This window comes from Chelon labrosus, assembly GCF_963514085.1.
Source record: "Chelon labrosus genome assembly, chromosome: 11".
In the NCBI taxonomy this organism is placed as follows: Eukaryota; Metazoa; Chordata; class Actinopteri; order Mugiliformes; family Mugilidae; genus Chelon; species Chelon labrosus.
In genome coordinates, this window is record NC_140344.1 from 30,153,257 (window position 1) to 30,173,256 (window position 20,000).

Genomic DNA, 20,000 nt, shown 5'->3' on the forward strand with positions numbered 1-20,000 from the left:
TCCATCTATCTATCTGTCCATCCATCTATCTGTCCGTCCATCTATCTATCTGACCGTCCGTCCATCTATCTATCTGTCCGTCCGTCCATCCATCTATCTGTCCGTCCATCTATCCATCCATCCGTCCATCCATCTATCTGTCCGTCCATCTATCCATCCATCCGTCCATCTATCCATCCATCCGTCCATCTATCTATCTGTCCGTCCGTCCATCCATCTATCCATCCGTCCATCTATCCATCCATCCGTCCATCTATCTATCTGTCCGTCCATCTATCTATCTGTCCGTCCATCTATCTATCTATCTGTCCGTCCATCTATCTATCTGTCCGTCCGTCCATCCATCTATCTGTCCGTCCATCTATCCATCCATCCGTCCATCTATCTATCTGTCCGTCCATCTATCTATCTGTCCGTCCATCCATCTATCTGTCCGTCTGTCCATCTATCTATCTATCCGTCCGTCCATCTATCTATCTATCCGTCCATCTATCTATCTGTCCGTCCATCTATCTATCTGTCCGTCCGTCCATCTATCTGTCCGTCCGTCCATCTATCTATCTGTCCGTCCGTCCATCTATCTATCTGTCCGTCCATCTATCTATCTGTCCGTCCGTCCATCTATCTGTCCGTCCGTCCATCTATCTATCTGTCCGTCCGTCCATCTATCTACCTGTCCGTCCGTCTGTCCATCTATCCATCCGTCCGTCCATCTATCTACCTGTCCGTCCGTCTGTCCATCTATCTATCCATCTATCCATCCGTCCATCTATCTATCTATCTATCTACCTGTCCGTCCGTCTGTCCATCTATCTATCCATCCATCCATCCGTCCATCTATCTATCTGTCCGTCCATCTATCTATCTATCTATCTACCTGTCCGTCCGTCTGTCCATCTATCCATCCGTCCGTCCATCTATCTACCTGTCCGTCCGTCTGTCCATCTATCTATCCATCTATCCATCCGTCCATCTATCTATCTGTCCGTCCGTCTGTCCATCTATCCATCTATCTACCTGTCCGTCCGTCCATCTATCTATCTATCCGTCCGTCCGTCCATCTATCTATCTATCCGTCCGTCCGTCCGTCCATCTATCTATCTATCCGTCCGTCCGTCCATCTATCCATCTATCCGTCCGTCCGTCCATCTATCCATCTATCCGTCCGTCCGTCCATCTATCCATCTATCTATCCGTCCGTCCGTCCATCTATCTATCTGTCCGTCCATCCATCTATCTGTCCGTCCATCTATCTATCTGTCCGTCCATCCATCTATCTGTCCGTCCATCTATCTATCTGTCCGTCCATCTATCTGTCCGTCCGTCCATCTATCTATCTATCTATCCGTCCGTCCGTCCATCTATCTATCTATCCGTCCATCTATCTATCTATCTATCCGTCCATCCATCTATCTATCCGTCCATCCATCTATCTGTCCGTCCATCTATCTGTCCGTCCGTCCATCTATCTATCTATCCGTCCATCCATCTATCTGTCCGTCCATCTATCTATCTATCCGTCCATCCATCTATCTATCTGTCCGTCCATCTATCTATCTGTCCGTCCATCCATCTATCTATCCGTCCATCCATCTATCTATCCGTCCATCCATCCATCCATCCATCTGTCCGTCCATCTATCTATCTGTCCGTCCATCTATCTATCCGTCCGTCCATCTATCTATCTATCCGTCCGTCCGTCCGTCCATCTATCTATCTATCCGTCCGTCCATCTATCTATCTATCTGTCCGTCCGTCCGTCCATCTCTCTATCTATCTGTCCGTCCATCTATCTATCTGTCCATCCATCTATCTGTCCGTCCATCTATCTATCTGTCCGTCCGTCCATCTATCTATCTGTCCGTCCGTCCATCCATCTATCTGTCCGTCCATCTATCCATCCATCCGTCCATCTATCTATCTGTCCGTCCATCTATCTATCTGTCCGTCCATCTTTCTATCTGTCCATCCATCTCTCTATCTATCTGTCCGTCCATCTATCTATCTGTCCATCCATCTATCTGTCCGTCCATCTATCTATCTGTCCGTCCGTCCATCTATCTATCTGTCCGTCCGTCCATCCATCTATCTGTCCGTCCATCGATCCATCCATCCGTCCATCTATCTATCTGTCCGTCCATCTATCTATCTGTCCGTCCATCTATCTATCTGTCCGTCCGTCCATCCATCTATCTGTCCGTCCATCTATCCATCCATCCGTCCATCTATCTATCTGTCCGTCCATCTATCTATCTGTCCATCCATCTCTCTATCTATCTGTCCGTCCATCTATCTATCTGTCCATCCATCTATCTGTCCGTCCATCTATCTATCTGACCGTCCGTCCATCTATCTATCTGTCCGTCCGTCCATCCATCTATCTGTCCGTCCATCTATCCATCCATCCGTCCATCCATCTATCTGTCCGTCCATCTATCCATCCATCCGTCCATCTATCCATCCATCCGTCCATCTATCTATCTGTCCGTCCGTCCATCTATCTATCTATCTGTCCGTCCGTCTGTCCATCTATCTATCTGTCCGTCCGTCTATCTATCTACCTGTCCGTCCATCTATCTATCTATCCATCCGTCCGTCCATCTATCTATCTATCCATCCGTCCATCTATCTATCTATCTGTCCGTCTGTCCATCTATCTATCTATCTATCTGTCCGTCTGTCCATCTATCTATCTATCTATCTGTCCGTCCGTCCATCTATCTATCTGTCCGTCCGTCTGTCCATCTATCCATCTATCTATCTGTCCGTCCGTCCATCTATCTATCTGTCCGTCCGTCTGTCCATCTATCCATCTATCTATCTGTCCGTCCGTCCATCTATCTATCTGTCCGTCCGTCTGTCTATCTATCTACCTGTCCGTCCATCTATCTATCTATCCATCCGTCCGTCCATCTATCTATCTATCCATCCGTCCATCTATCTATCTATCTGTCCGTCTGTCCATCTATCTATCTATCTGTCCGTCCATCTATCTATCTATCCATCCGTCCGTCCATCTATCTATCTATCCATCCGTCCATCTATCTATCTATCTGTCCATCCGTCCATCTATCTATCTATCTGTCCGTCTGTCCATCTATCTATCTACCTGTCCGTCCATCTATCTATCTATCCATCCGTCCGTCCATCTATCTATCTATCCATCCGTCCATCTATCTATCTATCTGTCCATCCGTCCATCTATCTATCTATCTGTCCGTCTGTCCATCTATCTATCTATCTATCTGTCCGTCTGTCCATCTATCTATCTATCTATCTGTCCGTCCGTCCATCTATCTATCTGTCCGTCCGTCTGTCCATCTATCCATCTATCTATATGTCCGTCCGTCCATCTATCTATCTATCCGTCCGTCCGTCCATCTATCTATCTATCCGTCCGTCCGTCCATCTATCTATCTATCCGTCCGTCCGTCCATCTATCTATCTATCCGTCCGTCCGTCCATCTATCTATCTATCCGTCCGTCCGTCCATCTATCCATCCATCTGTCCATCTATCCATCTATCTATCTATCTGTCCGTCCGTCCATCTATCTATCTGTCCGTCCGTCTGTCCATCTATAAATAAACACAGTTTATAATCCAACATTAGTTGTTAACAGCTGACGCTGAGCCGAGCAGAGTGTTAACCAATCAGACGACTTCACCTGCTGCATCATCTGGTTAAATGAATGAATTATAAGCTCTCACCGTCTCCATTAGGACACGTCTTCTTCTTGAAGGACACCGTGTTCACCATGTCCCACTCCGTCTCGTAGCTCTGCTGGCTCTCCAGCAGCTGAGGGTTCTGGGAGCTCTGGGCCCACTCCACCACAGAGCTGGAGTCCTGGACGGTTCCACGGGAAACATCATTCACTTAAACGTCTGATAAATGTTTCAGACCTGATCAGAACCAGAACCAGAACCAGAACCAACCTTTCCAGCACACAGCATGTTGGACGGATCCACCGAGTCCTCCAGAGGTCTGTAGTCCACCACGATCTCAGCATCCTGTCATCAGATCAGCTGATCAACGGACTGATCTTGATTTAAATCAGACTCTTTGTTTCCTGACATTTTAAATCGATCGATGATCCTGATGATGGACTTTTACCTTGTCGAGGATCCGGAGCGAGCCCGACACCAGAAGGTCCTGCTCGGTTCCGTCCTCATCGCTGCTCGGATGAATGAAGACGCCCTCGTGTTCATAGATCACCTGCAGGACAGATGCGACAGGTGAGTCCAGCTGTTTGCGTCTGTGACGTTTAACCTGGAGCTGCTCTGAGCTCGATTAGCTAGCCTGTCTGTTAGCTTCTGTTAGCTTCCGTTAGCTGCTGTCAGAGGCTAAACGTGCTAATGCTAGCTGCTAACGCTAGCTGCTATCTCCAGGCTCCGGAGCTCCGCGTCCTGCTGTTCCTCCGGAGCCTTGAGCCGGGACCAGGTCTGACTAGAGGCGGACTGGAGCCGACACAGAGCCCGAACCGATGATGTCTCTGCTACTAGCAAGGTTAGCACAGCGGCTAACCAGCAGCGGTTAGGACCGGAGGGTCAGTCCTGAACCACAGCGGGACAGACGCGGTTCTGAGACGGGACCGGTCTCCCGGCCTCCCGGTCTCCGGTCTCCCGGTCTCCCGGTCTCCGGTCGTTTTAAAGAGAACTCCTCCGGTCGGGTTCATGTTTTTACCTTCAGCGCTGACTCCGCCGCCATGTCGCCTTCTTTCCTTCCTGATGACGACAGCACCTCACGTGACGCCCAATTTCCAAAACAAAACTGACAGCTCAGCTTCCGGTTAAAAAACACTACTTCCGGAAAAACAAGACGCTTCTTCCGGTAACAACCAAACAGAAGAAACAAGATATAGTTAATGAGTGAAATTATTTGGTTTTAGCTATTTTTACGTCAGTTGTATTTTTCTGTCGTTTATCATTTATATTTAATATGTAATCAGATATAATTAAAACAAGCTTCAGTCTGCTCCTCTTTCTACAAACTGAGAAATTATGATTTAACATTTCACACACATTTTTATATTATTAAAAATAATGCCAGCTCTTATTTTGAAACTCTGACTCTGTTTATCTTTTCATTTCCTTTGAACTCACAATAAATCGTTTAAATGTTTGTCACATTGTTTCTTTTGTAAACTGAATTTCACGAGAAATACGTTTAATCATATTTAATTATTTAAGTTGTTCAGTCAGTGAGATGATGTAACACACACACACACACACACACACACACACACACACACACACACACACACACACACACACACACACACACACACACACAATAAAAACAGAGGCATCTGTATCTTAGATAAAATAATTTAATAACATTTGGGTCCAACAGTAAAAAACAAGCGTGGCGCAGCGTTCTAATACTCTTTAATGTGTCTGGTGATTGACAGAGGAACAGATTGCACATGAGCAGTCCTGGCCGAGTCGTCCATCTGGATCAGTCTCTGAGGCGTCTCTCTCTCACATTCACACAAACAGAAAACACTGCGTCACCTGATCAATCAGCTGATCAATCATCAGTTCTTCTCTCTGATCAGTTTACCAAAATAAAAGTCTCTCCTCAAACACAAAGACAACGTGCAGATGTTGCAGCGTCGCTGCAGGGAAACACATCCTTTAAAACACACGGGGGTCAAACACCACGATGACATGTCTGCTGCCCCCAGACTAACCTCTCCCCCCTCCCCCCTCAGGTAAATGAAGTAAAAAGGGAGGGAAATGACTCCAACACAAAGGTGAGAGGAACTAAAGAGAAGGTGATGAAGAGTAAAGGCGTCACTCAGCAGTCAGATACTTACGGACACAAGCAGCGCCTCAAACTCTGGAGGAGCTGTCCTGGGGGAGGAGCTGTCCTGGGGGAGGAGCAGGGGGAGGGGGGGAACGTCTGCCTTACCTATAGCCTCTCATTATTTATCTACGGTTTGATCAGAGGTCCTCAGGCAGCGACGGGCTGACTCCCCGAGACTCACGCTGACCCCCGCCTGCCGGCAACCGTCCGCCAGACGCCGCAAACGCTCTGGGACACCGCCCTCTGCCGCCTCGAACAGCAGCCGCTGTGGGTGGGGAGAATGAGGGAGGAGGGGGACAGACGAGAGGGCAGATTGTAGGACAGGTGAGAGACAAAAGTGGGGTGGGAGAGACATAAAAGGAAACACAAGCGGGTGGGGGGCAGGGAGGTGGGGGAGGAGGGGGCAGGTGAACATGCTGAATACAGGTGAGTAGAAACAGTCACATCAACCCAGCGGGTAAACAACTGTCAACATGTGTCCAATCAGAGCCGAGTATCAATAAACATCATCAACCAATAACGATGAAGGGCTCGTTAACAGGAAGTGAGTTTGTTACTGAGTGAAGAGAATTACATCTTTCCACAGGGCAGCGCACAGAGGGAGGTTCTGGAGGGCCTGGTGATACAGACGGCGTACCTGGAGGAGGAGGAGGAGGAGAGGAGGAGGAGGCAGAGGAGGAGGGAGAGGAGGAGGAGGGGGGGGAGGAAGAGGGAGAGGAGGGGGAGGAGGAGGAGGCAGAGGAGGGGGAAGAGGAGGAGGAGGAAGAGGAGGGAAGGGGGAGGAAGAGGAGGCAGAGGGAGAGGAGGAGGAGAGCGAGAGAGAGAGAGAGGAGGAGGCAGAGGAGGGGGAAGAGGAGGAGGAGGAAGAGGAGGGAAGGGGAGGAAGAGGAGGCAGAGGGAGAGGAGGAGGAGAGAGAGAGAGAGAGAGAGAGAGGAGGGGGAAGAGGAGGAGAAGGAGGAGGAAGAGGAGGGGAGAGAGGGAGAGGAAGAGGAGGAGGAGGGGAGAGAGGGAGAGGAGGAGGCAGAGGGAGAGGAGGAGGAGGGGGAAGAGGGAAGGGGAGAGAGGGAGAGGAGGAGGCAGAGGAGGGGGAAGAGGAGGGGGAGGAAGAGGAGGGAAGGGGGAAGAGGAGGAGGAGGAGGCGGCAGAGGGAGAGGAGGGGGAAGAGGAGGAGGAGGAGGAGGAGGAGGAGAGAGAGAGAGAGAGGAGGGGGAAGAGGAGGAGAAGGCAGAGGGAGAGGAGGAGGAGGAGGAGGAGGAGGAGGAGGAGGAGGAGGAGAGGAGGGAGAGGAGGAGGAGGGGGAGGAAGAGGGAGAGGAGGGGGAGGAGGAGGAGGCAGAGGGAGAGGAGGAGGAGAGAGAGAGAGAGAGGAGGGGAGAGAGGGAGAGGAGAAGGAGGAGGAAGAGGAGAGGGAGGAGGAGGCAGAGGAGGAGGAGAGAGAGAGAGAGGAGGGGGAAGAGGAGGAGAAGGAGGAGGAAGAGGAGGGGGAAGAGGGAGAGGAAGAGGAGGAGGAGAAGGAGGAGGGGGAAGAGGAGGAGGAAGAGGGCGAGGGAGAGGGAGAGAGAGGAAGAGGAGGAGGAGGAGAAGGAGGAGGAGGAAGAGGAGGGGAGAGGGAGAGGAGGAGGAGGAAGAGGAGGGGGAAGAGGAGGCAGAGGAGGGGGAAGAGGAGGAGGAGAGAGAGAGAGAGAGGAGGGGGAAGAGGAGGAGAAGGAGGAGGAAGAGGAGGGGGAAGAGGGAGAGGAAGAGGAGGAGGAGAAGGAGGAGGGGAAGAGGAAGGGGAAGAGGGCGAGGGAGAGGAGGGGAGAGAGGAAGAGGAGGAGGAGGAGAAGGAGGAGGGAGAGGAGGGGAGAGAGGGAGAGGAAGAGGAGGAGGAGGAGAAGGAGGAGGAGGAGGGGGAAGAGGGAGAGGAGGAGGAGGAAGAGGAAGAGGAGGGGGAGAGGAGGAGGAAGAGGAAGAGGAGGGAAGGGGGAGGAAGAGGAGGCAGAGGGAGAGGAGGGGAGAGAGGGAGAGGAGGAGGAGAGAGAGAGAGGAGGAGAAGGAGAAGGAGGAGGAGGAGGGGGAAGAGGAAGGGGAAGAGGGAGAGGGAGAGGAGGGGAGAGAGGGAGAGGAAGAGGAGGAGGAGGAGAAGAGGAGGAGAGAGAGGGAGAGGAGGAGGAGGAGGAAGAGGAGGAGGAGGAAGAGGATGAAGAGGGAAGGGGGAAGAGGAGGAGGAGGAGGCGGCAGAGGGAGAGGAGGGGGAAGAGGAGAAGGCAGAGGGAGAGGAGGAGGAGGAGGAGGAGGAGGAGGAGGAGGAGGAGAGAGAGAGAGAGAGAGAGAGGAGGGGGAAGAGGGAGAGGAGGGGGAGGAAGAGGAGGGAAGAGAGGGAGAGGAAGAGGAGGAGGGGGAAGAGGAGGAGGAGGAGGAGGAGGAGGAGGAGAGGAGGGAGAGGGGGAGGAGGAGGCAGAGGAGGGGGAAGAGGGGGAGGAGGAGGCAGAGGAGGGGGAAGAGGGGGAGGAGGAGGCAGAGGAGGAGGAGAGAGAGAGAGAGAGAGAGAGAGAGAGAGAGAGAGAGAGAGAGAGAGAGAGAGAGGAGGGGGAAGAGGAGGAGAAGGAGGAGGAAGAGGAGGGGGAAGAGGGAGAGGAAGAGGAGGAGGAGGGGGAAGAGGAAGGGGAAGAGGAGGAGGAGGCAGAGGGAGAGGAGGAGGCAGAGGAGGAGAAGGAGGAGGAAGAGGAGGGGGAAGGGAGAGGAGGGAAGAGAGGGAGAGGAAGAGGAGGAGGAGGAGGAGGAGAGGAGGGAGAGGAGGGGGAAGAGGAGGAAGAGGAGGAGGAAGAGGAGGAGAGGAGGGAGAGAAGGGGGAAGAGGAGGAAGAGGAGGAGGAGGAGGAAGAGGAGGAGGCAGAGGAGGGGGAAGAGGGGGAGGAGGAGGCAGAGGGAGAGGAGGGGGAAGAGGAGGAGAAGGAGGAGGCAGAGGAGGGGAGAGGGAGAGGAGGAGGGGGAGAAGGAGGAGGAGGAGGGGGAAGAGGAAGGGGAAGAGGAGGAGGGAGAGGAGGGGAGAGAGGGAGAGGAAGAGGAGGAGAGAGGGAGAGGAGGAGAGAGAGGGTGAGGAAGAGTGAGGTGAGTGAAATCATTCATTCAGTCATTGAACAAACAGAAATAATCTGATGTTTGACATTAAAGAGGAAACTCTGGAGGTTCAGTTCAGATCTGGTTCAGATCTGAACTGAACCAGATCTGGTCTGGTTCAGATCTGGTTCTGGTTCTGGTTCTGGCTGAATTAAGGAGGATAATAAAGTTTCTGACTCACCTCGGACCGTTCCTGCAGCTCTCTGTGAACAGCGATGGCTCTGCACACAAACACAAACAAGATGAGAACATTCACTCTATGAGGCCCTGTGGGGGCCCTGTGGGGGCCCTGTGGGGGCCTCCGGCCACAGGTTGACCACCACTGCATCAGTCTGGTTCACCTGTGTTCATCCTGTCCTCTGAATCATCTTCCTTGTTCACTTACATTTTCCATGCAGCTAAACACCTTGGAGAGTTGGTGCTCAGCATCCGGGCCTGAAACTTCACGTGTTCCATGTTTCCATCCTGCAACTCTGTACGCAGCAACCTGGACACAGACACATCAGCACTGACACCAGCAACTACAGCAACTACAACTAAAACCTAGAGCAGCTACAACAAAAACTACAGCAACTACAACTAAAACCTAGAGCAGCTACAACAAAAACTAAAGCAGCGACAACAACGACAACAAAAACTAGAGCAACTACAGCAACTACAACAAAAACTAGAGCAACTACAGCAACTACAACAAAAACTAAAGCAGCTACAACAACGACAACTAAAACTAGAGCAACTACAACAAAAACTAGAGAAACTACAACTAAAACCTAGAGCAGCTACAACAAAAACTAAAGCAGCTACGACGACAACAAAAACTAGAGCAACTACAGCAACTACAACAAAAACTAGAGCAACTACAGCAACTACAACAAAAACTTGAGCAACTACAGCAACTACAACAAAAACTAAAGCAGCTACAACAACGACAACTAAAACTAGAGCAACTACAACTAATACTAGAGAAACTACAACAAAAACTAAAGCAGCTACAACAACGACAACTAAAACTAGAGAAACTACAACTAAAACTAGAGAAACTACAACAAAAACTAGAGCAGCGACAACTAAAACTAGAGCAGCTATAACAACTACAACAAAAACTAGAGCAGCTACAACTAAAACTAGAGCAGCTACAACAAAAACTAGAGCAGCTATAACAACTACAACAAAAACTAGAGAAGCTACAACAAAAACCAGAGCAGCTACAACAACGACAACAAAAACTAGAGCAGCTACAACAACGACAACAAAAACTAGAGCAGGTACAACAACGACAACAAAAACTAGAGCAGGTACTAAAACGACAACAAAAACTAGAGCAGCTACAACAACTACAACAAAAACTAGAGCAGCTACAACTAAAACTAGAGCAGCTACAACAAAAGCTAGAGCAGCTACAACAACGACAACAAAAACTAGAGTAGCTACAACAAAAACTAGAGCAGCTACAACAACGACAACAAAAACTAGAGCAGGTACAACAACGACAACAAAAACTAGAGCAGCTACAACTAAAACTAGAGCAGCTACAACAAAAACTAGAGCAGCTACAACAACGACAACAAAAACTAGAGCAGGTACAACAAAAACTAGAGCAGCTACAACTACAACTAGAGCAGCTACAACAAAAGCTAGAGCAGCTACAACAAAAACTAGAGCAGCTACAACAACGACAACAAAAACTAGAGCAGCTACAACAAAAACTAGAGCAACTACAGCAACTACAACAAAAAAAGAGCAGCTACAACTAGAACTAGAGCAGCTACAAGTAAAACTTGGGCAGCGACAACTAAAAGTACAGCAACTACAACTACAGTGACAAAGGCTGCAGTGTGTTCAGACCTAATCCTGTTCAGACCTGGTTTTAGTTCTAGTTCTGGTTCTAGTTCTGGTTGCATCATGGAATGGTAGGTCCTCACAGAGAGTACAAACATAAGTGTGTACCTCAGACCCAGCTCCGTGTTGTTGGGCATGGCGTAGAGCAGCCTCTCCAGGACCAGTGCATGATGGGAATGTGGCAGACGGCCGAGGTACAGAGTCACCACCTGGAAACAACATCAACACTGAACATGACAGCTGATTGACTGACTGACTGACAGACAGCTGATTGACTGACTGACTGACAGCTGATTGACTGACAGCTGACTGACTGACAGACAGCTGATTGACTGACTGACAGCTGATTGACTGACTGACTGACAGACAGCTGATTGACTGACTGACTGACAGACAGCTGATTGACTGACAGCTGACTGACTGACAGACAGCTGATTGACTGACTGACAGCTGATTGACTGACTGACTGACTGACAGCTGATTGACTGACTGACTGACTGACAGCTGATTGACTGACTGACTGACTGACAGCTGATTGACTGACTGACTGACTGACAGCTGATTGACTGACTGACTGACAGACTGACTGACTGACAGCTAGCTGACTGACTGACTGACAGCTAGCTGACTGACTGACTGACTGACTGACTGCTGTCAGCTGACTTGCTTTAACTCCAGACGAGGTCAGCTGTTTCTAAACGATGTGAAACATAATGAAACATTAAATGAAGCTGAGCGAGGCCGCGGCGGCGGCGGCGTCTCAGTCTGTCTCGCCTTGTTGTGGAAGCGGTAGCAGCTCCAGAACTCTGATGGGTTGAAAGGAACCTCCAGCCGAGACGGGACGGTGCCGAGACAACGATGGACCAGATCCCACAAACGTTTGGGCCTAGTGGCTGGGTCACGGGTCGGGTCGTGGGTCAGCTGACTGCAGCTGAACTCCAGGTAGCTGAGGAGGGAGAGGGCGGAGTCAGAGGGAGGCGAGGGTGAGGATGTACCTGCAGCAGGTCTACAAAACAAACTCACTCCATCCACAGCTGGTGAAGCTCCTGCAGCTGAACAGCTGATCCCAGCGCTCGCTCAAACGCCTCCACGGCGTCGTCCACAGAACCGTGGAGCCACTGCCACCGACTGAAACCACACAGACGTCCTCTTTAATCATCATCATCATCATCATCATCATCATCACTGTCCTCTCTGTGACTCCTAACTCACCAGTGGACCAGGTGCAGGAAGGACGTCTGGGGACTCAGCTGCTCCTCAAGCTCCTTCTTGATGATGGGAGCCCTCAGCTCCTCAGAGGGAAAACCTAGGATCTGACTGTTGACAGAGACAAAGAGAGACAGACGGCTTTAGGGACAGACAGAGACAGACGCCGGATGCGTTTCCTCAGAGAGATGCTAGGACAGGACGTACCGCAGGACATCCACGGGCATCCTCTGGCACTGATCGTCCTCACACAGAGACAGGACGAAGCCTCGGAACAGAGGAGCAATGGCACTGGACTTGTCCTGTGGAGACAGACCCAGAGTCAGGAGGAGAAGCTGTGGACATAAAGACATGAGGTTGGTGGAGATCAGACCTGAGCCACGAGGAACCTGCAGCAGCGGTAGAAGACCTCGGCGTCGTGAGGACACTCGGTCAGAGCACGAAGCCAAACGCTGAGCGAGCGCTCCACGTCTCCTCCACGCAGGAGGAGGTCGGACAGAGCGTCTCTGAGACGACACGACTGAGGACACGACTGGAGCAGAGACTCACCCAGAGACACACCTTCATCATACCTGCAGAGACAACCTTCATTATCATCATCCTCATCCTCATCCTCATCATCACCTCCTCCTCCTCCTCCTCCTCCTCCTCCTCCTCACCTCTGTGCCAGTGAGTGGAGGAGCATCATGTTGGAGTAGAGGGGCAGACAGGCCTCCGTCCTCTCACTGTCAGACATGGACTCGTCTCTGCACTGATGGACGGCGTCTACCACAAACAACAGATAGAATGATTAATGCTACGACTTCATTAATGTCCTCTGTTCAGTTCTAGTAGAGAACCGTCATTCTAAAGGTTCTTCATCATCATCATCATCATCATCATCATCATTTCTTCTTCCGTTCTTTAATTGTCTTCAGTCTTTGTCCAAGTTCTGATCCGGTCCAAAGAACCATGTGACCAGATACCAGGATGTGTCTTGGTTCCATCCATTCCATCATCAGCAGGTAACATGTGTGGACTTGCTACAGACAGGTATCCCAGAATGCATTTCAGTTGAACAGTTTAGTCCATAGACATATATAGATAGACGCGACATTGAGCGCTGCCGTCTACTAGAGCGGCGTGCCTACAGGGCGGCCATCTTGGAACAGGGCCACTCGCTCCTACAGTGCATTACATCTATGGAGGAATGGGGTTTCTACACAATAAACGTGATCATAAATCGCTCAGTTGAAGTCCGGCATCTTTTCTTTACAATCCTCTGTCAGAAGCTAGTCTGCTGATAACATTAAGTAAAAATTGTATTTGGGTAGTAAAACCATGTTTTTATCATAGCTACATGTGTGACGTTTTTAACAGATCAATACGTTTTGAAATCGGTCCAAAATTCAGCGAATAATTCTACTTTGAGATTGAGGAGTACCTCTTTCCTTCGTATGTTCATGCACCGCTGCCTCTGCGAGCCCTGTACCAAGATGGCGGCGCTTTAGGCACGTCCCTCCACAGTCGATGTCGCGTCTATCTATATATGTCTATGGTTTAGTCTCTACAGGCTCTACTGCCCCCTGCAGGGGCAGATCATTAACTACCACCACACTTCATTCTGCTTTCACAAACTACAGGTCGACATGTTAATAACACAAGGACGACAGTAACGTGACCAGATCTGTCTCATGTTTGAGGATCGATCTGACCTCTGACCTCTGACCTCTGACCTCAGGCTCTGTGTTTCCTGTGTTTTATCAGAGCGGCCATGTTTAACACTGCCTACCTTGGAACAGAGCGTCCAGGATGTGGAGCGGTGTGCGGACGTCCTGCAGCGTCTTCCAGGGCAGCAGGAAGGACTCTCTGCTGACCAGTCTGGACGGACCGGACTCGGCCGGGTCATACAGGCCGGACGGCAGCCGGTCGAACTCGGTCAGGTGGATGAAGGAGAGCCAGAGCAGTGCCCGGTCGCTGGCTGTCATGTGATCAGCGATGCTGCGCTCCTCAGCTGATTTCAGAGCGCTCTGAAACAAACACACACTTCGTCAACATCCTCCATGACTTGGTCTGGACCAGAGACCAGACATGTCTCACCTGTAGGACGGCCAGTGCGCCGTCCATGCGGCCCGTAAACAGGTTGAGCTGGACTCTGTAGAGCAGCGCCTCCATCAGATGGAAGGACAGTTTGTCTGAGACGCCGGATGACGCCTCGGCCAAGAGGAAGTGCAGCAGGCGGCCGCACACGTAGTCCTTCCCCTCAAACGAGCTCTCCAGGTTCAGGTACTGAGGAGACAGGTCAAAGGTCGCGTCACTGCTTCCTGTCCTCACTGAGGCAACAGTCTACAGAGGGAGGAGGCGATCAGCGAACCACCACCTGTTTGACCTCCTGGCCTCTGGGGGGGGGGGGGGGGGGGGGGCAGACTACTGAAGCCTCCAGTCCGTCAGTACACACAGACACATACATGTACATATGTCTACGTGGCTAACGGCTACCAACATACATTCACCACCTGAATACATTCAGTATTTAATCTGAGTTACAGTCACATCTGGAACAAACAGCCACCACATCTGGATCAGCTCTGAATGTGACACTCAAACGGATCTTACATTCCACCAGACTCTGTAGTGGGGGGCGTGCTCCACAGCCATCTCACACATCTCCTGCACCTCCTCCCTGGTTCCTCTCCTGGAGAACAGACTCAGGTAGTGGCTCCACACCTCCGGGTCATCACAGTTATTCTCCAGAGCTCGAGACAACGTGTTCAGAGCCGCCTCCAAACACTCGGCTGTAGAGCTGCAGGGAGACAGAAGTTAGAGACGGCCAGGGAACGGGAGGACGGGAGGACGGGAGGACGGGATGTCGGGTCTGGACTCACGCCTGGTTCTGGCTGAGGTATTTGAAGGCCAGTTTGATCCACAGCTGAGTGTCTCCAGGACTCTCCAGGACGCTGGTCTCCAGGTTGGATATGTCGTCTGTCTCGCTGATGAAGTAGCGTCTGTCCTCGGACGTGACGCACACGTCCAGAGAAGACAGGCTGGTCTGAGAGCAGCCGTCTAGGAGAGGCACAAACATGGAGGAGGTTCAGAGGTCGGTCCACTGATCCACTTTCCCACAGCCCTCCACCTCTGACCACAGTCCATAGACTCTCTGAGTCCTTACCTGATATGCCAAGCGTCAGGTGTCCGGCTGCAGCCTCGTCCACGCTTTCATCCTCCGGGTGGAGGCTGCTCTGAACGCTCGGCTTCGGTCTCCACCTCCTCTCATCTTTCCAGGTGGTGAAGGGAGGAACTGAAGGAGGACGAGGAGCGAGTCAGAATGTGGAAACGTTTCCGTGGCGGTTGGAGCGTTGAAGAGTCGACCTACCGTGACGTTTGCTTTCGTTGACTTTGCTGACGAGCAGCACGGCCTTCTGGTCCACGCCCATACGGTCTTTGTTTGAGCCGAACAGCTTCTTTATGTACTTCTCTGCAGAAACAAGAGACACAAAATGAAACTGTTCCTGCATCAGTGAGGTCAGGTTCAGAGACTTCTCCCTATGAGACGTACCTGTGGCGGCGCCGACGTCCTCGTCTGAGCTGGCGTCTGAGCAACCGATCAGGGACAGGTTGTAGGACAGGATGTCCTGGAACAGCTGGTTTCCAGTCAAAGTGCAGTTCCTCATGTGCTGCCTGCAGAGATAGACAAGGTGAGACAGGACGAGACAAACAAAGAGATGACGAAGACACGAGACGCTCACCATCTGCAGCCATCGTCATTGCAGGTTCCCGTCAGGTCGAAGCGACAGAAACAGGTCTTGGCATGGACGGCGTTGCTGTAGGTCACTGAGCTGAGAGACAGCTTCTCCTTGGTCCTGTAGTACGGACTGAACCTGGAGACACCAGGACATATTTACACATGTCTCACACTTCTAGAAGACGCATTAGATGTGTCCACCTACCTGTAGGACCTGAACATCAGCAGAGGGCTATGATAGGCTCCAAACGGAACCGGCTTCAACTCGGAGGCTCCTGATTGGCTCGTTGCCGTCTCCAGCTCGTCTGGAAGGACCTGAGGAAGAAGCATTAGGACATGAAGGAGAGGACTTCCAGAGAGGGGAAGTCCCAGTCTCTGTGTTGATGCCACTGATCATAAGCCATATTGGTGATCACCTGTCCTGCAGGGGCTTCATCCACGTCCTCCCCCAGCACCTGCAGCTCCTTCAGCAGCAGGTCTCCCAGGCCCCCCTGCTGCTGGTACCCCCTCCTCAGAGCGTCCACATCCAGCCCGCCAATCACCTCTGCCGGCGGCTCAGAGCTGGAGGTGGTCTTGGTCGGCTTGGCGGCGCCATCTTTAGGTGGAGCAGAACCCAGCGTATCCAGGTTGGGTTTGGTGAAGGAGCAGCTGGACTGACGGAGGGAGGACCGGCGGCCGCCCCTGGATGCAGTCGCAGGTTCTGGTTCTGGTTCTTGGTCGTCAGCCTCTGGGACGTCCTCACTGTCCAGGGTGAGCTTGTCCTGGGTGAGGTCGTGCAGGGAGGGCTGTGGCAGGGGGAAAGGGCTGGGGGGATGAGGTAGCGGCGGTGGGGGGTCTGTGGGGGTGGAGGCTCGTGGCTCCGTCAGGACTCCCCTGTTGCGTTGAGCCTGAGCCTCCTTCAGCTTCTGGATCTTTTGGGCGTACTCCGCCTCCAGCTGCTGCAGCCGCTGCTTCTGAGCCATGAGCTGGACCAGGTTCCGTTCGGAGCCTTGAGGAGGCGCCTCCAGACGCTGCAGCTTCCTGGGCTGAAAGACAAGATCCACATTCAGCACCGCCCTGCACGTCACACTGCTCTGCTTCCTGTCACACTGCTCCTGTCACACTGCTCTGCTTCCTGTCACACCGCTCTGCTTCCTGTCACACTGCTCTGCTTCCTGTCACACTGCTCCGCTTCCTGCCACACTGCTCCTGTCACACTGCTCTGCTTCCTGTCACACCGCTCTGCTTCCTGTCACACTCCTGTCACACTGCTCCGTTTCCTGCCACACTGCTCTGCTTCCTGTCACACTGCTCTGCTTCCTGCCACACTGCTCTGCTTCCTGCCACACCGCTCTGCTTCCTGCCACACCGCTCTGCTTCCTGCCACACTCCTGTCACACTGCTCCGTTTCCTGCCACACTGCTCTGCTTCCTGCCACACTGCTCCTGTCACACCGCTCTGCTTCCTGTCACACCGCTCTGCTTCCTGTCACACTGCTCCGTTTCCTGCCACACTGCTCTGCTTCCTGTCACACCGCTCTGCTTCCTGCCACACTGCTCCTGTCACACCGCTCTGCTTCCTGTCACACTGCTCTGCTTCCTGTCACACCGCTCTGCTTCCTGCCACACTGCTCTGCTTCCTGTCACACTGCTTCCTGTCACACCGCTCTGCTTCCTGTCACACCGCTCTGCTTCCTGCCACACTGCTCCTGTCACACCGCTCTGCTTCCTGTCACACTGCTCTGCTTCCTGTCACACCGCTCTGCTTCCTGTCACACCGCTCTGCTTCCTGTCACACTGCTCCTGTCACACCGCTCTGCTTCCTGTCACACCGCTCTGCTTCCTGTCACACTGCTCTGCTTCCTGCCACACTGCTCTGCTTCCTGTCACACTGCTTCCTGTCACACCGCTCTGCTTCCTGTCACACCGCTCTGCTTCCTGCCACACCGCTCTGCTTCCTGTCACACCGCTCTGCTTCCTGCCACACTGCTCCTGTCACACCGCTCTGCTTCCTGTCACACTGCTCTGCTTCCTGTCACACCGCTCTGCTTCCTGTCACACCGCTCTGCTTCCTGCCACACTGCTCCTGTCACACTGCTCTGCTTCCTGTCACACCGCTCTGCTTCCTGCCACACTGCTCTGCTTCCTGCCACACTGCTCCTGTCACACTGCTCTGCTTCCTGCCACACTGCTCCTGTCACACCGCTCTGCTTCCTGTCACACTGCTCTGCTTCCTGTCACACCGCTCTGCTTCCTGTCACACTGCTCTGCTTCCTGTCACACTGCTCCTGTCACACCGCTCTGCTTCCTGCCACACCGCTCTGCTTCCTGTCACACTGCTCCTGTCACACCGCTCTGCTTCCTGTCACACTGCTCTGCTTCCTGCCACACCGCTCTGCTTCCTGCCACACCGCTCTGCTTCCTGCCACACCGCTCTGCTTCCTGTCACACTCCTGTCACACTGCTCCGCTTCCTGCCACACTGCTCCTGTCACACCGCTCTGCTTCCTGTCACACTGCTCTGCTTCCTGTCACACCGCTCTGCTTCCTGCCACACCGCTCTGCTTCCTGTCACACTCCTGTCACACTGCTCCGTTTCCTGCCACACTGCTCTGCTTCCTGTCACACCGCTCTGCTTCCTGCCACACTGCTCCTGTCACACCGCTCTGCTTCCTGTCACACCGCTCTGCTTCCTGTCACACTGCTCCGTTTCCTGCCACACTGCTCCGCTTCCTGTCACACCGCTCTGCTTCCTGCCACACTGCTCCTGTCACACCGCTCTGCTTCCTGTCACACCGCTCTGCTTCCTGCCACACTGCTCTGCTTCCTGTCACACTGCTTCCTGTCACACCGCTCTGCTTCCTGTCACACCGCTCTGCTTCCTGCCACACTGCTCCTGTCACACCGCTCTGCTTCCTGTCACACTGCTCTGCTTCCTGTCACACCGCTCTGCTTCCTGTCACACCGCTCTGCTTCCTGCCACACTGCTCCTGTCACACCGCTCTGCTTCCTGTCCGCTCTGCTTCCTGTCACACTGCTCTGCTTCCTGTCACACCGCTCTGCTTCCTGTCACACTGCTCTGCTTCCTGCCACACTGCTCTGCTTCCTGCCACACTGCTCCTGTCACACCGCTCTGCTTCCTGCCACACTGCTCCTGTCACACCGCTCTGCTTCCTGCCACACTGCTCCTGTCACATCGCTCTGCTTCCTGTCACACTGCTCTGCTTCCTGTCACACCGCTCTGCTTCCTGTCACACCGCTCTGCTTCCTGTCACACTCCTGTCACACTGCTCCGCTTCCTGCCACACTGCTCCTGCCACACTGCTTCCTGTCACACTGCTCCGTTTCCTGCCACACTGCTCCGTTTCCTGCCACACTGCTCCGCTTCCTGCCACACTGCTCCGCTTCCTGCCACACTGCTTCCTGCCACACTGCTCCGCTTCCTGCCACACTGCTTCCTGACACACTGCTCTGCTTCCTGTCACACTGCTCTGCTTCCTGTCACACTGCTCCTGTCACACTGCTTCCTGTCACACTGCTCCGCTTCCTGTCACACTGCTCCGCTTCCTGTCACACTGCTCCGCTTCCTGTCTGGATCTCTCACCTGGTTCTGGCTGGAACCCGTCTGCCGTTTGGGAGCTCTGCCTGCAGCCAGCTGGGCCTGGACCAGCTCCTGCTCCAGACGGACAGCCAGACTCTTCTTGATGGACACTCGATGTTCGACCCGATGCACCTGCAGAGGACGAGAAGGACAGAGTCAGACTCGGAGCAGAGACCACCCAGCAGCAGATCTGTAGAGGAGGAATCACCTGCTCCTGCAGCTTCTTCAGCAGTGTCTTGTTGGCGTTGACGATCTTCTCCGACGCCGCCAGCTGCTCTCTCAGTTTGGACACTTTGGCCTCGGCCGCCTTCAGAGACTCAGTTTTCTTGAGCTCCTGTTGGAGCAGATGTCTGAGGACGACTTCGTCTCTCTGCAGCAGTTCTCTGAGGGACAGGACAGACGTCTGACAACAACACTCTCAGACAATCACAGCGTCCTCATACCTGGAACGAGCCTCTCACCTGTGTTTGTTGAGTCTCTGCTCGGCTTCGGTCAGCTTTAGCTCTGCAGCTGCCTTCAGGGAAGAATCAGAACCAGGTGATCCAGAACCACGTGGACCCAGATCCTTCAGCATCCTCTGCTTCTCCCTGCTGCAGCAGCCAGGACATTGTTCACTGTTTCATGTTCACATCAACATCTCTACTGGTCTGGTCTGGTCTGGTCTAGTTCAGTCTGATTTGATCTGGTCTGGTCTGATCTGATACGGTCTCTACTGGTCCTAGTCTTGAGCCCTGTCTGGTCCTACCTGGCT

The 20,000-nt window shown here is 52.8% G+C and overlaps 2 protein-coding genes and 1 pseudogene across 4 annotated transcripts in view; 1 reads left to right on the forward strand and 2 right to left on the reverse strand.

Annotated features, from left to right (window-relative positions):
• The window catches only part of tbc1d15 (TBC1 domain family, member 15), a 12,542-nt gene extending 7,778 nt beyond the window's left edge, over window positions 1-4,764 (reverse strand). For both annotated transcript variants that reach the window (XR_014699329.1, XM_084555038.1), the window contains exons 1-4: window positions 4,683-4,764; window positions 4,113-4,214; window positions 3,935-4,009; window positions 3,710-3,845 (exon numbers count right to left, since the gene is read on the reverse strand). Coding sequence is in view for 1 of the 2 variants with exons in the window: in XM_084555038.1 (XP_084411164.1) it covers window positions 3,710-3,845; window positions 3,935-4,009; window positions 4,113-4,214; window positions 4,683-4,706 (337 nt within the window). In the remaining variant the exon portion in view is untranslated. The remainder of the gene's footprint in view (window positions 1-3,709; window positions 3,846-3,934; window positions 4,010-4,112; window positions 4,215-4,682) is intronic.
• A 548-nt stretch (window positions 4,765-5,312) lies between these two features.
• zfc3h1 (zinc finger C3H1-type containing) overlaps window positions 5,313-20,000 on the reverse strand; it is a 22,377-nt gene continuing 7,689 nt past the window's right edge. The window contains 26 exon segments of the mRNA XM_084555215.1: window positions 5,313-5,979; window positions 5,982-6,072; window positions 6,382-6,444; window positions 9,087-9,126; window positions 9,291-9,392; window positions 10,853-10,953; window positions 11,519-11,690; window positions 11,768-11,872; window positions 11,957-12,061; window positions 12,158-12,252; window positions 12,324-12,522; window positions 12,610-12,715; window positions 13,722-13,959; window positions 14,030-14,218; window positions 14,546-14,732; window positions 14,815-14,992; window positions 15,099-15,227; window positions 15,303-15,404; window positions 15,486-15,607; window positions 15,676-15,807; window positions 15,877-15,986; window positions 16,088-16,696; window positions 19,253-19,381; window positions 19,458-19,632; window positions 19,711-19,839; window positions 19,995-20,000. The exon segment at window positions 19,995-20,000 is cut by the window's right edge and continues 113 nt beyond it. Coding sequence (XP_084411341.1) covers window positions 5,945-5,979; window positions 5,982-6,072; window positions 6,382-6,444; window positions 9,087-9,126; window positions 9,291-9,392; window positions 10,853-10,953; window positions 11,519-11,690; window positions 11,768-11,872; window positions 11,957-12,061; window positions 12,158-12,252; window positions 12,324-12,522; window positions 12,610-12,715; window positions 13,722-13,959; window positions 14,030-14,218; window positions 14,546-14,732; window positions 14,815-14,992; window positions 15,099-15,227; window positions 15,303-15,404; window positions 15,486-15,607; window positions 15,676-15,807; window positions 15,877-15,986; window positions 16,088-16,696; window positions 19,253-19,381; window positions 19,458-19,632; window positions 19,711-19,839; window positions 19,995-20,000 — 3,649 coding nt within the window. The 3' untranslated portion in view covers window positions 5,313-5,944.
• Window positions 7,259-7,720, forward strand: LOC311496148 (annotated as a pseudogene). The gene is made up of 2 exons: window positions 7,259-7,385; window positions 7,616-7,720. The product of its transcript is annotated as an uncharacterized misc_RNA (transcript).